Below are 14,893 nucleotides of genomic sequence, written 5' to 3'. Positions count from 1 at the left end.
CTGGCTTACAAAGCCTTTTACGAGTCTCTCCTTTTATCTACTGGTTCTTCTGGAAAAACGGCAACGCGTCATGTGGCACCTTAAGATTAACAAACTCTGGCATAAGTGTAAATCAACTAGAAAAGCTTACACCATAAGCCATTTGTTAAACCTTTAAGGTGCAGCAAGACTCTTTGTTCTTTTATGGTGCAACAGACTCGGGCTACAATCTCACTTGGGTCTTCCTGCCAAGTAGAAATGTGTCGTTGGACTGGGCCACGCCGCCTGGCAACAGTCATTCTGGACCACAAACCAACCATTTGCCTAATGAAAGGTTAGGAACATAGGAAGCGTCCTTATACCGAATCAGATCTCCGGTCAATCCAGCTCAGGATCATCCACACTGACTGTGCAAGGCCAATGCTCTACCACGGAGCTACAGCCTTTCTCCCTATCTCCTTTCTCCGTACTATATAGAATTTTAAATTATTCTGTCATGTCTTCCATTTACTCACCTTTTTTCTACACAAAATAGTCCCAAACACTGTCACTTTTCTTTGTAAGGGACTTGCTCCAGCCCCTAATCATTGAAGTTACCCTTCCCTGCACTTTTTTTGTGGCTCCTTTGGAATAACAACATAATATAAAGGGGGGGGGTGTTAGTGTCATGAATTAGGCAGAAACTGAGACCTCGTACCTGGGACGTCATTTGCTTCTCTGTCCCAGAAACAACAAAATATGATACATAACTTAAAAAAAAAAGTCCACTTCTCGTGATCTATGTGTACATGATCTCAATCCAATGCAGAGTGTGCAAACTCTACAGTGGACTTTCAGCCATACATTTCTTCATGTTGGAACCAGGAGCATTGTCTCTTGCGTGGCTTATGCACCGCAAAATATGACAACTGGTTTGCAAAAAGGCTCACATCTCAGGAACTTTATTTCCTGTGTTTTGTTGCCTTCTCCAGTTCAGGCATAGCAAAATTAGCACATTCTTCTACGTGCTGAGGCTAACTGAATCCTACAAGGCGTCTGCATCTCTAATCAAAGCAGGAAGAAGACTCTAAAATACGACTGCATTGCCTTCCCTATGTCTTTTTCTGAATGTGGGTTTGAAATGCTGAGGGGAGCATTTATTACTACCTTTCCAAGCCTAGGAAAATATAACTTTGGAATTATTATTGAAATGAAAGCAAAACCTGCCCATCATCCTTAACGATGGAAGCTACTGTGGACCCCACGATAGGGTCTCAGTGAGCAATATCCGTACAGACATCTCATCCATCACAATGGCAGGCATTTTATTTGTTACACATAAATAAACAGAGCTGCTCCAAACAGCCTGCTTGTTGAGCGTTCATCCTGGTTTGCTTGCACAGAGCTTATGTTATATTAAGACTATGGCCAGTCTTTATTGAGCATTTGTTCTGGTTACATGACATTGAGCATCCTGGTTTCCTTGCACTGCATTTATGCATCTTCCCATTTGTTCACTATTATTTATTATTATTTTATTTATTGCATTTATATGACACCTTTTCTCCAAGGAGTTCACTTCTTCAGGCCCCAATGAGCGTCAGTTGCAAGCAAGCCTTTATTAGTTCTTACTTCAAAGAGCCAAGACAAGTTGTAGAGAGTGAGAATTCTGTAACTGCAGGAGAAAGTGAATCTTGATTATAGGATCCCATCTACAAGCAGTTTGGTAGCAGCAGGAGACCATCGTGGAGACAATCCAGTAATTCACGTTAACATCTCTGATATTAACAAAGGACCATCAAATGGCGACAGTGATAAAGAAGCAAAAAGCAGTATTCAAGCTTGGCCAGATTATTCTATAAACTTAGAAGGTTGTATAATAGTGGAAGGGACCGTGGCTGTGAGGGACCGTGGCTATGTCTATCATGGAGAGACCTGCATTTCTGAATTTGCCACTTCACTGTTCCTATGAAATGGAAATGGACTGCCTTCAAGTCGATCCTGACTTACGGCAGCCCTATGAATAGGGTTTTCATGGCAAGCTGTATTCAGAGGTGGTTTACCATTGCCTTCTTCTGAGGCTGAGAGGCAGTGACTGGCCCAAGGTCACCCAGTGAGCTTCATGGCTGTGTGGGGATTCGAACTGTGGACTCCCAGGATGTAGTCCAACACTCTAACCACTACACCACACTAAAGGACATTATGTTCCTATTAACACCCAATTAAATTTTTTTGAATGCTCTCATGGTTAATATTTGTGTAAGCACTCCCCCATGTGGGGAAATATGGAACTAGAATTACAACAGTATTTCCAATCTCACGATTCCTTCAAGCCTGCAATTTTATGACATTTAGGTTGGCCTAATAAAGATATTCCCCTAAAATGGACTTTGGTGTTTTTTTCCCCTTATGGTCAATGCGGTTACCTTTACTCTCTGTGTGACTTGTTCAGCTATAGCTCTTTCACCCTGTGAAGTGCATTTGCACAAGCATCAATAACTGAAGAATTATGAAGATTTCTTAGCCGTAAGGATTGTCCAAACAGATAGAGTCACATTATCAGAAATGATGAGAAGTTTCTTTAAATCAGTCTGAGTAGGGGTGGGGCAGGGGTGTTGCCTCCATGCAGGATGAAAGAAGTGTACAAATACCGCTTTGGAAGGGCTATAGCTCAGTGGTAGACCATAGAGCTTCTGCCTTGCATGCAAACAATTGCATCATCAGGATTTCAAATGCCTTGGGAAACATAAGGCTTTGGCCTTGTATTCTTGGCTTTTGCTATTGGCAACCAGGTGAACACTGCATTAGATCTGCCCAGTGCTCTTCAACATTTTTATTAATGACTTGGATAAGGAGGTGCAGAGAATGCTTATCAAATTTGCAGATGATGATACAAAATTGGGAGGGATAGCTAATACCCTGGAAGACAGAAACAAAATTCAAAGGGCTCTTGCTAGGCTGGAGCATTGGGCTAAAACTAACAGAATGAAATTTAACAGGGATAAGTGCAAAGTTCTACACCTAGAAAAAAGAACCCAAATGCACATTTATAAGATGGGGGATACTTGGCTCTGCAATACTACACACGAGAAGGATCTTGGGATTGTTGTTGCTCACAAGCTGAACATGAGCCAACAGTGTGATGGGGCTGCAAAAAAGGCAAATGCTATTTTAGTCTGCATTAACAAAAATATAGTCTGCAAATGCATTCTATGTGGGGCTGCCCTTGAGGTTGGTCCGGAAGCTGCAGCTGGTGCAAAATGCGGCGGAGAGACTGCTCACTGGAGCAGGGTATCGCCAACATGTCACCCCGCTGCTGAAAGAATTGCACTGGCTGCGCATTTGCTACTGGGCCAAGTTCAAGGTTCTAGTTTTGGTGTACAAAGCCCTATACAGCTTGGGACCAGGATACCTGAAAGACTGTCTTATCCCTTATATACCCAGTCAATCACTGCGTTTTGCAGGTGGCCTCATGCAGATACCATCTTATCAGGAGGTCCATTCTGCACAACATAGGAAACGGACCTTTAGTGTGGCGGCACCTACCCTGTGGAACTCCCTACTCTCAAATATTAGACAGGCGCCATCTCTGTTATCTTTTCGGCGCCTATTGAAGACCTTCCTCTTTCAACAAGCCTTTTAAGTTGAGACCTTATCCCAGTCTGCTTCTGTGTTGGAATTGCTTTTTAATATGCTTTTAAACCTTTTTTTAAAAAAACAATATGTTTTTAACCTTTTAAATATATATATATATATATATATATCTTCAAAGCTTTTAAAAATGTTTTTAAAGTTTTGTTTTAATGTACTTTAATGTCTGTTTTATGATGTTTTAAAGTGTTTTTAGTGCTTTTGTTTGCTGCCCTGGGCTCCTGCTGGGAGGAAGGGCAGGATATAAATCAAATAATAAATAAATAAATAAATCACGTGAAGTAAATGGTTCCCCTCTATTCAGCACTGGTTAGGCCTCATCTTGAGAACGGCATCCAGTTATGGACACCACACTTTAAGAAGGATGCAGATAAACTGGAACAGGTTCAGAGGTGGGCAACGAGGATGATCAGGGGACTGGAAACAAAGCCCTATGAAGAGAGACTGAAAGTACCGGGCAAGTTTAGCCTGGAGAAGACTAAGGGAGATATGACAGCACTCTTCAAATCTATGAAAGGTTGTCACACAGAGGAGGGCCGGGATCTCTTTTCAATCATCCCAGAGGGCTGGACGCAGAATAATGGACTCAAGTTGCAGGAAGCCAGATTTCACCTGAACATCAGGAAAAAAAATCCCAACTGTTAGAGTGGTACAACAATGAAACCAATTACCTGGGGAGGTGGTGGGCTCTCCAACACCGGAGGCATTCAAGAGGCAGCTGGACAAGCACCTGTCGGGTATGCTTTAAGTTGGATTCCTGCATTGAGCAGAGGGTTGGACTCAATGGCCTTTATAGGCCCCTTCCAACTCTATGATTCTATGATCAGTCCACCAAGGTGCTGTCAACTCTCCGCTCATCATCTGCTCCCTGCAGATGTCTGTGCAGGATTTAACCCCCTGCTCATCAACTGATGAGCTGGGGGTTAACTCCTGCTGCTTTGACTGCACGCACCGGTCCCCTATGGGGAACTGGCAGGTGAAGCCATTGCAAAATTGAACCCTGCTGCTCTGCCCATCACCTAACATCACCCTGTCCATCAAAGTGACATCAGCTGGTTGACAGGTGGGTGTGGTTTGGGGAAAGTGGCCTCACTGGCCATATTGGATCCCTTGATAGGCCAACATTCCCTACCCTTGTTAAATGACATTGAACATTCATTCTGATTTACTTGTGCTCTGTTTGTACATCTTCCTGATAATCCTTCCTTCATCCCACCCTTTTCAGTGTATTCCCCTGTTGCTTTCCTAACTATAAAAATTCATTTCTTTTTTTAAACTGGATTTGTTGCACCAGAGCACCTTAATCCACTTTAATTGCACAAACCTAAATTGCCGATATGAGCATGAATCCCTCCTGCAAACAAAACCAGCCCGCCAGCCATGCCTTGCTCCAGCACACTACATTCTGTTCTCTGTTCCACCCACTTTTTTAATTCCCACAAACATTCCCTGCCTTCTGAGTCCATTTAGTCCTTGTTCAGCTTCTTGGAGGGGGGGGGGTCGCATGTGTTAGCTACTGAAAAGAGTCTTCTCAGCGGCTGGCTCACCTCTCACTCAGGCTGGCTCCAATCAGTGCGAAAGGACAAGGACCCTTCTCAATGGCTAACACGCTCCCGTTTCATGCTGATTGCCTCGTATTTGGGACTCTTCTCCCCCAAAAAGTAACGGATCCACCACCACCACCCTGGACGACTACAGACATCCCTGAGCGGCCCTACTGAATCTCACCCCAAGGCGTGGGAACGGCTCTCCTCCCAACCCTTTTTGCTATCCGCTAGTTGCAAAGAGCTCTGCAACCTCACGAACAGCGCCTGAGTTTCCGCTCCAGTTTATGCACCTCCCACCTCCACCACTATTTGACTCCCGCTCTCGGCCTCCGCCCGCCCTGGCCTGGCCCGGCTCGGCTCCTCCTCCTCCTCCTCCTCCCACTTTTTCCTTGTTTCGGCTGGCCTGCTGGAATTTTGACCCGTTTCTTTCCCGACCAGGGATCGCACAAGAGAGCCCTTTTCTGCTAGCAGCGGCGAGAGCAAAGACAGCCATGGCTCAGGAGGACGCGGCGGCGGAAGCAGCAGCAGCAGCAGCCGGGGGCAGCCCCGAGAGCGCGGAAGCCGGCAGCCCGGGTCTGCTGCTGGAGATCGTGAGCTCTCCGCTCAACCTGAGCCTGTTGGGCCTCTGCCTCTTTCTCCTCTACCAGATAGTCCGGGGGGATCGGCCCCGGGCCCAGCCCGACGGCGAGGAGGAGGAGCCGCCGCCGCCCAAGCTCAAGCGCCGCGACTTCACGCTTGCCGAACTGCGCCCCTTCGACGGCATCCAGAACCCGCGCATCCTCATGGCCATCAACGGGAAGGTCTTCGACGTCAGCCGCGGCAGAAAGTTCTACGGGCCCGGTGAGAGATTCCTGCGCACCCCCCAGCCTGCAGGGAAGGAGGGAGGCGGGCAGAAAATCGATGGGGCGCGCGGAGGGTGGTAGTGAAATCTTACCTGCACGCGCTGGGTCAGTCAGCTCTTTGATTCGGGTTGGTTTTCCACCCAACAAGGTTTCAGGCTTGCGTTATCACTAGTCCAGTGGAAATCTTTCCAACAGGCCATTATTACAGTACTGCAAGGAAAGCATTTCGTAGCTTGCATTAAAAGCCACATACGAACTAATCCTGTTCGTGTTTGCTGAAAGGTAGGTAAGCAAGCCCCATGGAGTTCCCCTTACTCACAGGCAAGTGCCTATCGGATTGAGGCCATCATGGTTTTATTGTTGAGATGAGATTTGAACCAGGGTTTTGGTGGGTCTCGGTTGAGGCTTGGGCAGCTTTTAGTAAGGCTTGCTCTCGAGTAAGAGCACATCGGATCATAGTCCTACAGTGCTGCCATAGGGCATGTCCAGCTATAGCAGTTGTCCTGATTTCAGTGGGACTTGCTTACATAGGATCACAATCTTTTTCACTATGCTCAACGCCCCCTTTTATCAAACTGGAATAACCAGAACAGACATTGCATTTCTTAATTTCCACCCCCACGAATACATAATTTAAATCTTCTACAAGTATGCGTTTGAGGAATGTGTATTTCTTTTTTCCATTCTGAGTTGGTCAGTGCAGGAGTAGGTGGCCTTGCAACATCTACAGTGCCTGCCAACACCTGCCCCACTTGCAAACTAAGGTTAGACTCTTCATTGCACCTGTAAACAGTGTTTAAAAATGGGCAATCTCATGCTTTGCTGGAGCCCCTGGTGATTTGTGGATGAATCATTTTCTGGGGCTCCACACTGTGTTGCTCCATACTTGTTCACTTTCACCACTGTTTGTAAACATGGATAAAATGGAGTCAATGAATGCTTTCCAGCTCATCAGCCATCCTGACTCCAAGTGTCTGCATGAGAGATTTAAATCTTGTGACAGGGTTGGAGGTAACAATTATTATGCTGCTGCCAATTCACATGGCACTTGAGAGTCACATAAACAAATTATAAACTCCCTGCCTTGTACAGCTTACAATCTAACTTACAGTATCGACCAAACAATTCATGCAGGGCTTTGTTGCTGCAATGGAGCCTGGATGCTTGAAAACATCAGAAGCTGTGTCATACCATTTTAAGCAGTCATGGCTTCCCCAAATGAATCCTGGGAAGTGTAGTTTGGGAAGGGTGCTGAGAGTTGTTTGGAGATCCCTATTCCCCTCCCACAGCTACAATTCCCAGAGTTCCCTGGGAAGATGGATTGAATGTTATACCATTTTGGGAACTGTAGCTCTGTGAGGGGAAATAGGGGTCTCCTACCTACTCAGTGCACTACCTTTCTGAGGTCACCAGCAAACATCTGTGCAAAATGCACTGTGAAACGGAAGGGATGCACAGCTGGTGGCAGGAACTGTTAATTGTGAGACTTTGCCCCAGTTGTGATGGGAAATACAAAGCTGAGAGAAGATAATACTGTATGATACAGTGACAGGTAGCTCCTTCCTTAAGGGATGGGGAACCTGTGGCCCTCCAGATGATGTTGGCCTACAACTCCCTTCATCCCTGATCACTGACCATGCTGGCATGGGCTGAAGTCCAGCCACATTAGGAGGGCCACAGGTTCTGCACCCACACTCTAGCCAATGCAATGGCTCAGCAATCCTTAGAAGAGCACAGCTGGATAGGCCTGTATTATATTATTATCCCATGTTTCTCACGGAAACCAGGGGCTACAGAGAGACAAGAACTGGCTTGTCTAGAACCACCTTTCAAGTTTTATTTATTTTTATTTATTATTTGATTTATATCCCTCCCTTCCTCCTAGGAGGAGCCTAAGTTCTTGACTAAAAGGAGAGTTTGACCCAGGAACCTGCTCACCCACTTCAGTCACCACGTTAGGTCTGCTCTTAGCTATTAAGCTCCTGGGTACAGATGCAGAACATACTCCAGCGAGCTTTGCAAGTTGTTTCTGCTCTTATAACTGATGCACAGTGGCTGTATTCACATAACCAAGCTTTTGCATGATCAGCACAGGTTTGTGTGAATCTGCGGAATGGGTTTCCAGGGCAGTAGATGAGAGGGAGGGGAAAGCGTGCAGGATAAGTGGTCTAGACTCCTGCATGTTGGGTGCACATGTGAAATCTCGGCCTCTGGATTGATGTAGGGTAGACCAGGTGGGTTGAAGGTAGATCAGGATCTACTCATATCTCTGAGTGATTTGCAACAGATTGGCATGGGTTTGAAACAACAAAAGGGTGTACTTTTCTCCTTAAAATTCGGCTGCAGAAATTAAGAAGCCTTGGAGTAACCAGGAGTGGGCGTTTATGTGGAAAGATATGAGCTTAGTCAGTCAGTTCCAGGGTGGGAGACAAATTCCCAGGCTCAGAATGCAGTCGGAGGCACACTGTTCAAGGCATCTTGTTCTTTAACTGTAATCGCATGTCTCTTGTGCCTGGCAGATCTAAAGTCTGCCCACCCCTGCAGTAGAAGGATCAGGTAATGGGAACATTAAAGAAAGATGTACACTGGAACACCCTTTTCAGATGTAGAGGGAAAGAGAGAGACTCTGGGGCAGCAGCAATGACCAGCCCCTTCCACCTTCCTTTCCCTGCCTAACCAGCCAGGCTTGTTTTGTAACCGGGATTATACCCCAGGCACTGAAAGAAGGACGGGGTGGCAAAGCTACCCTTTTGTCTCCAGCCCAGCTTTTCCTCCTAGCCCGTGGCTGTACGCTTTGCTTTTGCATGCAATCTGTGTGGGAGTAGCAAGGTTATGCAAGACCCAGAAGCTTCTCCCCAAGCTCTCTCCTCCTCCTCCAGCATTGGGCAATATCAAAGGCCAGATCAGGCAAGTTCATGCGGCTGCAGGCTTTACAGGGGCCCCTGTATAACTAGCTAAACAAACCATTCTTTTCCACAGCTTTTTGTTGTTTGTGAAACTGCACAAGATAAATGTTGATGATGACTTAGGGCCCACTCTTTCTCCCAAAGCCTGGGGCCAAACTACATATTATATGCAAATGCATGCCTTGGGGTGGGGAATACTTTATTGTTGCATGGGGGTGATCTGCAGAAGGTGGGGTAAAAATATGGCCTCCTCTGCCACTTTCCCTCCTGCAGGGGGAAGGGAACTGTTTGGAACCCTGCAGGGAGGGGAACCTGTTATGGGTCAGAAGTGGAGTAGAAAAACAGCAGGTGGGGTAAAGTTTAAGCACCCGCTTACTTCCCTTCTGCCTCCCATCACTTCACCACCACGAATTGTCTCCTCCTAACACTGATTTATAGTGAGGAAGCATTGATGTTTTCCCAGACACTCTTACATGTAACCATCAGTGTGGCAAACGGCCACTGCCACCACCACCCCCATTTTATCATCACAACAAGCCTGTGAGGTAGGTTAGGCTGAGAGAACAACTAACTAAGCATTAGTAAGCTTCATAGTTGACTAGAGATTTGACCTCTGGCCTCCCTGACTCAAATAGAACATCCTACACTACTGGCCTTGAAGGGCTTCCACCTTTCTTTTTTCACTCTTCTACAATCCCTTGAATTCTTTTGCCTGCCCAAACCTAACAAGCTTCCACGTCCCTTAATGTTCTGCCAAAGTGAAATGCTGTTTGGCAACCATTTTATGTGGCCTTTCTGCATTTGGCTCCTTCTGTTAGTCCTCGTTCCTTCTTTACAATGTCTTGCAGTTTTTACTCCCCTCCCCCCAAAACACGCATACCATACTCCTCCTTCTTGAAAGTGTCTCAGTGTGAACACCAGCTAGGGTCTGGTGCTTATCATACTGAAAATCTAATCTGTCATACTATTTTTTTACATTTTTCTAGTACTTATGGTGGGGATGGTAGTGGGAAAGTTCCAAAATGGGATTGAGTGAGGCTACTATTTTAGAAAAAGTTTTGACTGCTCCAAAAATATTTAAAATTCTTCTGTTGCAGCAATTGTTTTGATAAATCAGGGAGCTACGAGCTGAGAAAAGTTACTGATTTACTTTTTTTATTGTCCAAAGTCCTTAGGGAAGCCTGCCAGAATTGCCTACCTAGGGAAGGGGTTGGCCTTGCTCAGAATGACTGTGCCTATCTCAAGACCTCTCTTGGAAGGACAACCCAGGAAGATAGGGAGAGAGCTGCGTTCAGTTCAAAGTGTTGATGCAAACCAGGAATGGGGAACCGGTGGCTTTCCAGATGTTTCTGGACTACAGCTCATCCCTGACCATTGGCCTTTTTGGCTAGGGCTGATCAGAGACCAACAGTATCTGAAGCACCACAGGTCCCCCACCCACCCCCGCTCTAAAGACTGTGTCATAAGCCCCAAGGCCAAATGGGAGCCTACCCGAGGGCAGGGATTTAGCATGCTATGTGTACTTCACCTTGTTGTCAAGGGCAGGGAGAATTCAGCATTCTAATATCTTACTCTTTTTCTGTGAAGAGGGCCCTTATGGGATTTTTGCTGGAAGGGATGCATCCAGAGGCCTTGCCACCTTCTGTCTGGATAAAGAGGCTCTGAAGGATGAAGATGATGACATTTCTGATCTTGATGCCACACAGAGAGAGACCTTGAGCGACTGGGAACAACAATTCACATGTAAGCATTTCAAATGTTGTGTTGCCCAAAACTTCAATCCTTTCCTTCCCCACTGCAAGAGCATATTGTTTTACTCCAAGAACGATGTGTCAGGGATTGAACCTGTCTCCCACTTTACAAGCTGAATTTGGCTTCTCTTAGGCCTGATAAAAAAACAGTGCTACTAATAGATATGCAGCATAATTCCAAGCATCTTTACTCAGAAGTAGATCTCTCTAAGACAGTGGTGGGGACCCCCTCCAGCTGATGTTGGACTACAGCTCCCATCATCCCTGACCACTGGCCATGCTGGCTGGAACTGATGGGAGTTGGAGCCCAAGTTCAATGGAATTTATTCTCTAGGAAGCCACAAGCCAGAGGAGTTTATTTTATGCAAGCCCCATGGAAATTTTATGCAGGTGTTTGCATAAAAAACATGTTGTAACTTCTTGGCAGACACAATCCAAAGTTTCTGGTTGCAAAATCTAAATAGAACTGATTTTGTTTGGCTTCAGTGTTGGTTTTAAGCATGTTCTTACCTTTAAAACTTCATCACCACTACCCCAAAAAATGTTGGTACTCAGAACGGCTGAGTAATATTTTTTTTTGTCTTCATTCAGTTAAATACCACTACGTAGGCAAGCTGTTGAAGGATGGAGAAGAGCCCACTGTATATTCAGATGAAGAAGAAACAAAAGATGCTAAGGATCGCAAGAACGATTAGCAAACACAGTGGAGAACTTGAAATTGTTAGGGGGGGTTTTATATATGAAAAATGAAAGGCTGTTTTCTCACATTCCAGTTCCATTTTACCAGTTTAAACATCAGCTCTGATTTTAGAAATAGAAAGAAAATTAACTATAATTAAATACATTTTAAACTGTATTTGTAATATTGCCAAGTCAACCCTGAGCTTCTTAAATCAAAGTTTCATAATCCAATTTGCAATGAAGCTACAACAGAACCCCAGATCTTTGGTAAGCAAAGGGTGCAGTCACCCAAGCCTTGACCCTGTGCAGTTTCCATTCATTTAACAGTGCTTCCCAAATGGCAGCATACAAGTCCTGTTTGAGGGATGTTGCACAGCAGTGGTGCTTGGTAGATGGTGCCCAGTGAACAACAGGTATATGCTAAGACAGGAGTTTTCTCCCCTCCTTCTATTCGATAGGAATTGATGGGGATAAAAAAAAAGTTTTCATTTAAGTATCCTGGACAATTGCCATCTACTCCTCCATCACAACCCATATTTGAGCACCTCTGAAATAAATGATGTCTACTGCAAGTTGCGTCTTTGGCAGTCTGTGTGGTTCACTTAGAATCCAGATCATTGTGGTAGGGACTATAAGGTTTATTCATCATGTATTATACAAATATGGTGTTGCAATTTTTAAAATATTTCTTTTAAAAGATTCGAAATAGACATTTGCACCCAAGACTACAACAGAGGTGGCAAACTAGATTGATTAAAAAAAACCCTATTCTGCTTGAAGAAGTTAAATACTTGCTGTCATTCAGAGCCACGTAATCTAACCTGGCGCTTACTTCATTTATTTTTTAACATAAACCTTCCAACTGGTGTATGACCAGTGTGGAGTGAACAGCTAAAACACCCTATGTGTGACTTGGGTATACTTGGAGAAGCCCCATGGAATTCAGTAGTTTTACATGTAGATAAATGTGCAAAATCTTCCAGCCATAAAAGCCAGTTTGCTAAAGTTAACCCTTAAATGGTCTCTCACATTCACAAGCTCCTCTTAGAAGTGACACTTGAAGGCAGATTACAAGGAGGTTTGCTTGTCAGTAGCTTGAAGCTCATAATAGCTGAGGAAAGTCTCAAAGCAGGAGGCTGCTAGGCTTAAGCACAACACGTGCCTGTGCTAGATCAGACAACTTGCATCAGATTTCATTAGAATGGTCTGGAGCAAGCTGGATCAATGCACACTGGACCAACAAAGATCCACCAAGACAGCATCTAACAAACTGTGTGGCAGGGCAAGTGAAGCAATAGCTTCAAGAGTTGCAGAAGGAGTAATGTTTTCCTTGCTGACAACTGGTTAGGCAGCGGAACAAGTTTCTGTATGTTGTGGAGCCTGGATAGCCATAGTTAATATATGGTTTAAAATTTGGGTCAGTGGAGCCTGTACTGTGAAGTTCCTTGGAAGCTCACCAATAGACCATGATGACAAGAAATGTTTAAGGAGACAAGCTTCAACCAAGATAGCTTGTTCGTCATTACTGTACACCTGCATGGCACTGTTAATTCATGTGATGCCCATCAGGCCTAACCAGTGCTTCATGTGAGGTGAATGTACCATAGAACTTTTGCAACATCAGAACGTAAATGAAGTTGGGAATGGTTCTACCAAGGGTAAGTGGCTTGAACCACACATCTATTTAAAGAATTCTAACAATGGAGATGGTATTAAGGTTGCTGTACCAATATGGTTATTTTTTTACATCTTAGTGAATCCTCTCTTCTGTTCCCCACCTCTTTACACAAAGCAGTAAGTGGACTATCTTTGAATCTCCAGTATCAAAAACACAAAGTGGAATTTGATTATTCCCAGACATTAATACAATATTTTGCTGTGGAGAGTGTTTTACTTGTTGGTAACACTAAGCCTTAAATAGTTGGCTGAAGTGTTATGACCTACCTCTGGTAATTTTAGGCTAATTCATAGTAAGCTAAATGATCTTTAATGTTGCTGCTGTATCTTGTTTTTTCAATTCAGAAACAAGAAATGTGTACTTGGTTTTTAAAAAGGCAAAAAATAAAATCTTCCTAGAAAGGTTACACTTTGTTTTTTGATATAAAACTAAATGCAGCATTTAGTGCTCTGGCGTCACTGTGGAAATGGAAGTGTTTATAATGGAATCTCTCACTTGTGTTTCTTCCAATCATTATACTGCCAGTGAAATAAATATTTATGATTAGGAACCCATTGCTCGTTTCAGTCTTTCCACATTCAGTGGAGGAGCCTGGCAAATAGAAGGTTGAAGCAAGTTCACGGCTTGTTGGCACACGATAAGAAATTAGGTAAAACAGGCCTGTGGAAGGAGAATGCTACATAACTATAAGCAAGGCAAACAACACAAGCCGTTTTTCCTGAAGTAGTGTAGTTCATTCCTTAACTTTAGTTTAGTCGCTAACTTTGCCTCAATACAAAAAATATTAATTATCCACAGCAAGTTTGCCTTGTACTTACTCTGTCCTGTATAAACACTTTCAAGTAGAGTCTGTGGATTAACCAGTCGGCTTTGACTTAGAAGCCCCAGGTTTCTGACTAGATGCATGCCACTACTTTAGAACAAGAATTTGATCACACATTGCTTACTTCTGCATATTTAGTCTCCTTTTGGAACTATAAAAAAGTTATCACAGTTAAGTAATTAGACACACAAAGCAACTTGAGTTCTATTGTGCTTTCTCAATGATTTCCCTAGGTTGAAGGCAATTCTGTAACGCTGTGTGGAACTGTGACAGAACAGCAAACTACTCATTCCCCCTGCCCCAATCCCCAGCAACTTAACATCTTTCCAACTCGCTCGGGAAGCTTTATAAATCTCCAGGGACTCCGATCTGCCCTTTTATTGTCTGAAACCAGGTATTACATAACCAATCTCTATGCTACAGGGATTCTAGCACATTTATGTAAGGAGTGGGAAACGAGCTGAAAACCCCCACACAGAAGCAACTGGTACCAAGGAAGAGAATCTTGTTGCAAGACGTTTCCCAAGCATTTAGAAAAGCTGTGTAAAACTGTATTGTGTGCACTGTTCACACCTTAATTTGGGTATTCAACCCTAAAAGAAATGATTTCAAAGCCAAGGCTAAGGTCAGAACCTGCCTTATACCGAGTCAGACCATTGGTTTATCTAGCACAATATTGCCCACACTGGCACAAGCCCTCCAGGATTTCAGGTGGGGTTTTTTCCCCAGCCCTACCTGGAGATGTTCTCTGGATTGAACCAGAGACTTTCTGCACCTAAAGCAAGTGCTCTGCCCCTGAGCTACATCCCTTCCTCCTAGCTTCTAGAGCAGGTGATATAATATTTCTGAGTATGTACAGTGGGTTTCCATTTGTCACATGAACAACCGTGGCAAGCCTACATGTTTGGGGCTCAAGAATTAGGCTGTCAAAAGAATCAAAGAGGCACAAAGATTCCAGGAACTTTTTAATCTAGACGCTTTGGAAATTCAACACTGACCGTTTTGAAACACATGGCAATTGTACCCAAGAGCTAAACCCGCCCATTGCATCAGACC

The 14,893-nt window shown here is 44.4% G+C and overlaps 1 protein-coding gene across 1 annotated transcript; it reads left to right on the top strand.

The window, feature by feature from the left end:
* Window positions 1–5,504: 5,504 nt before the first annotated feature.
* On the top strand, window positions 5,505–13,420 carry PGRMC1 (progesterone receptor membrane component 1). Its single transcript, XM_061598263.1, has 3 exons — window positions 5,505–5,996; window positions 10,492–10,647; window positions 11,247–13,420. The coding sequence occupies exons 1-3, from the start codon at window positions 5,648–5,650 to the stop codon at window positions 11,348–11,350; spliced, it is 609 nt and encodes a 202-aa protein (XP_061454247.1). The 5' UTR covers window positions 5,505–5,647; the 3' UTR covers window positions 11,351–13,420.
* The last annotated feature ends 1,473 nt before the right edge of the window (window positions 13,421–14,893 follow it).

Source organism: Rhineura floridana, chromosome 16 (genome assembly GCF_030035675.1).
Source record: "Rhineura floridana isolate rRhiFlo1 chromosome 16, rRhiFlo1.hap2, whole genome shotgun sequence".
NCBI classification, from domain to species: domain Eukaryota; kingdom Metazoa; phylum Chordata; class Lepidosauria; order Squamata; family Rhineuridae; genus Rhineura; species Rhineura floridana.
The sequence above is the reverse complement of the archived record's forward strand: the minus strand, read 5'-3'. Positions and strand labels throughout refer to the sequence as shown.

Coding starts and splice junctions, on each gene's coding strand:
- PGRMC1 (XM_061598263.1), top strand. CDS start 5,648: ATGGCTCAGGAGGACGCGGCGGCGGAAGCAGCAGCAGCAGCAGCCGGG. Junction 5,997..10,491: donor CAGAAAGTTCTACGGGCCCG/GTGAGAGATTCC, acceptor TTTTCTGTGAAG/AGGGCCCTTATGGGATTTTT. Junction 10,648..11,246: donor CTGGGAACAACAATTCACAT/GTAAGCATTTCA, acceptor GTCTTCATTCAG/TTAAATACCACTACGTAGGC.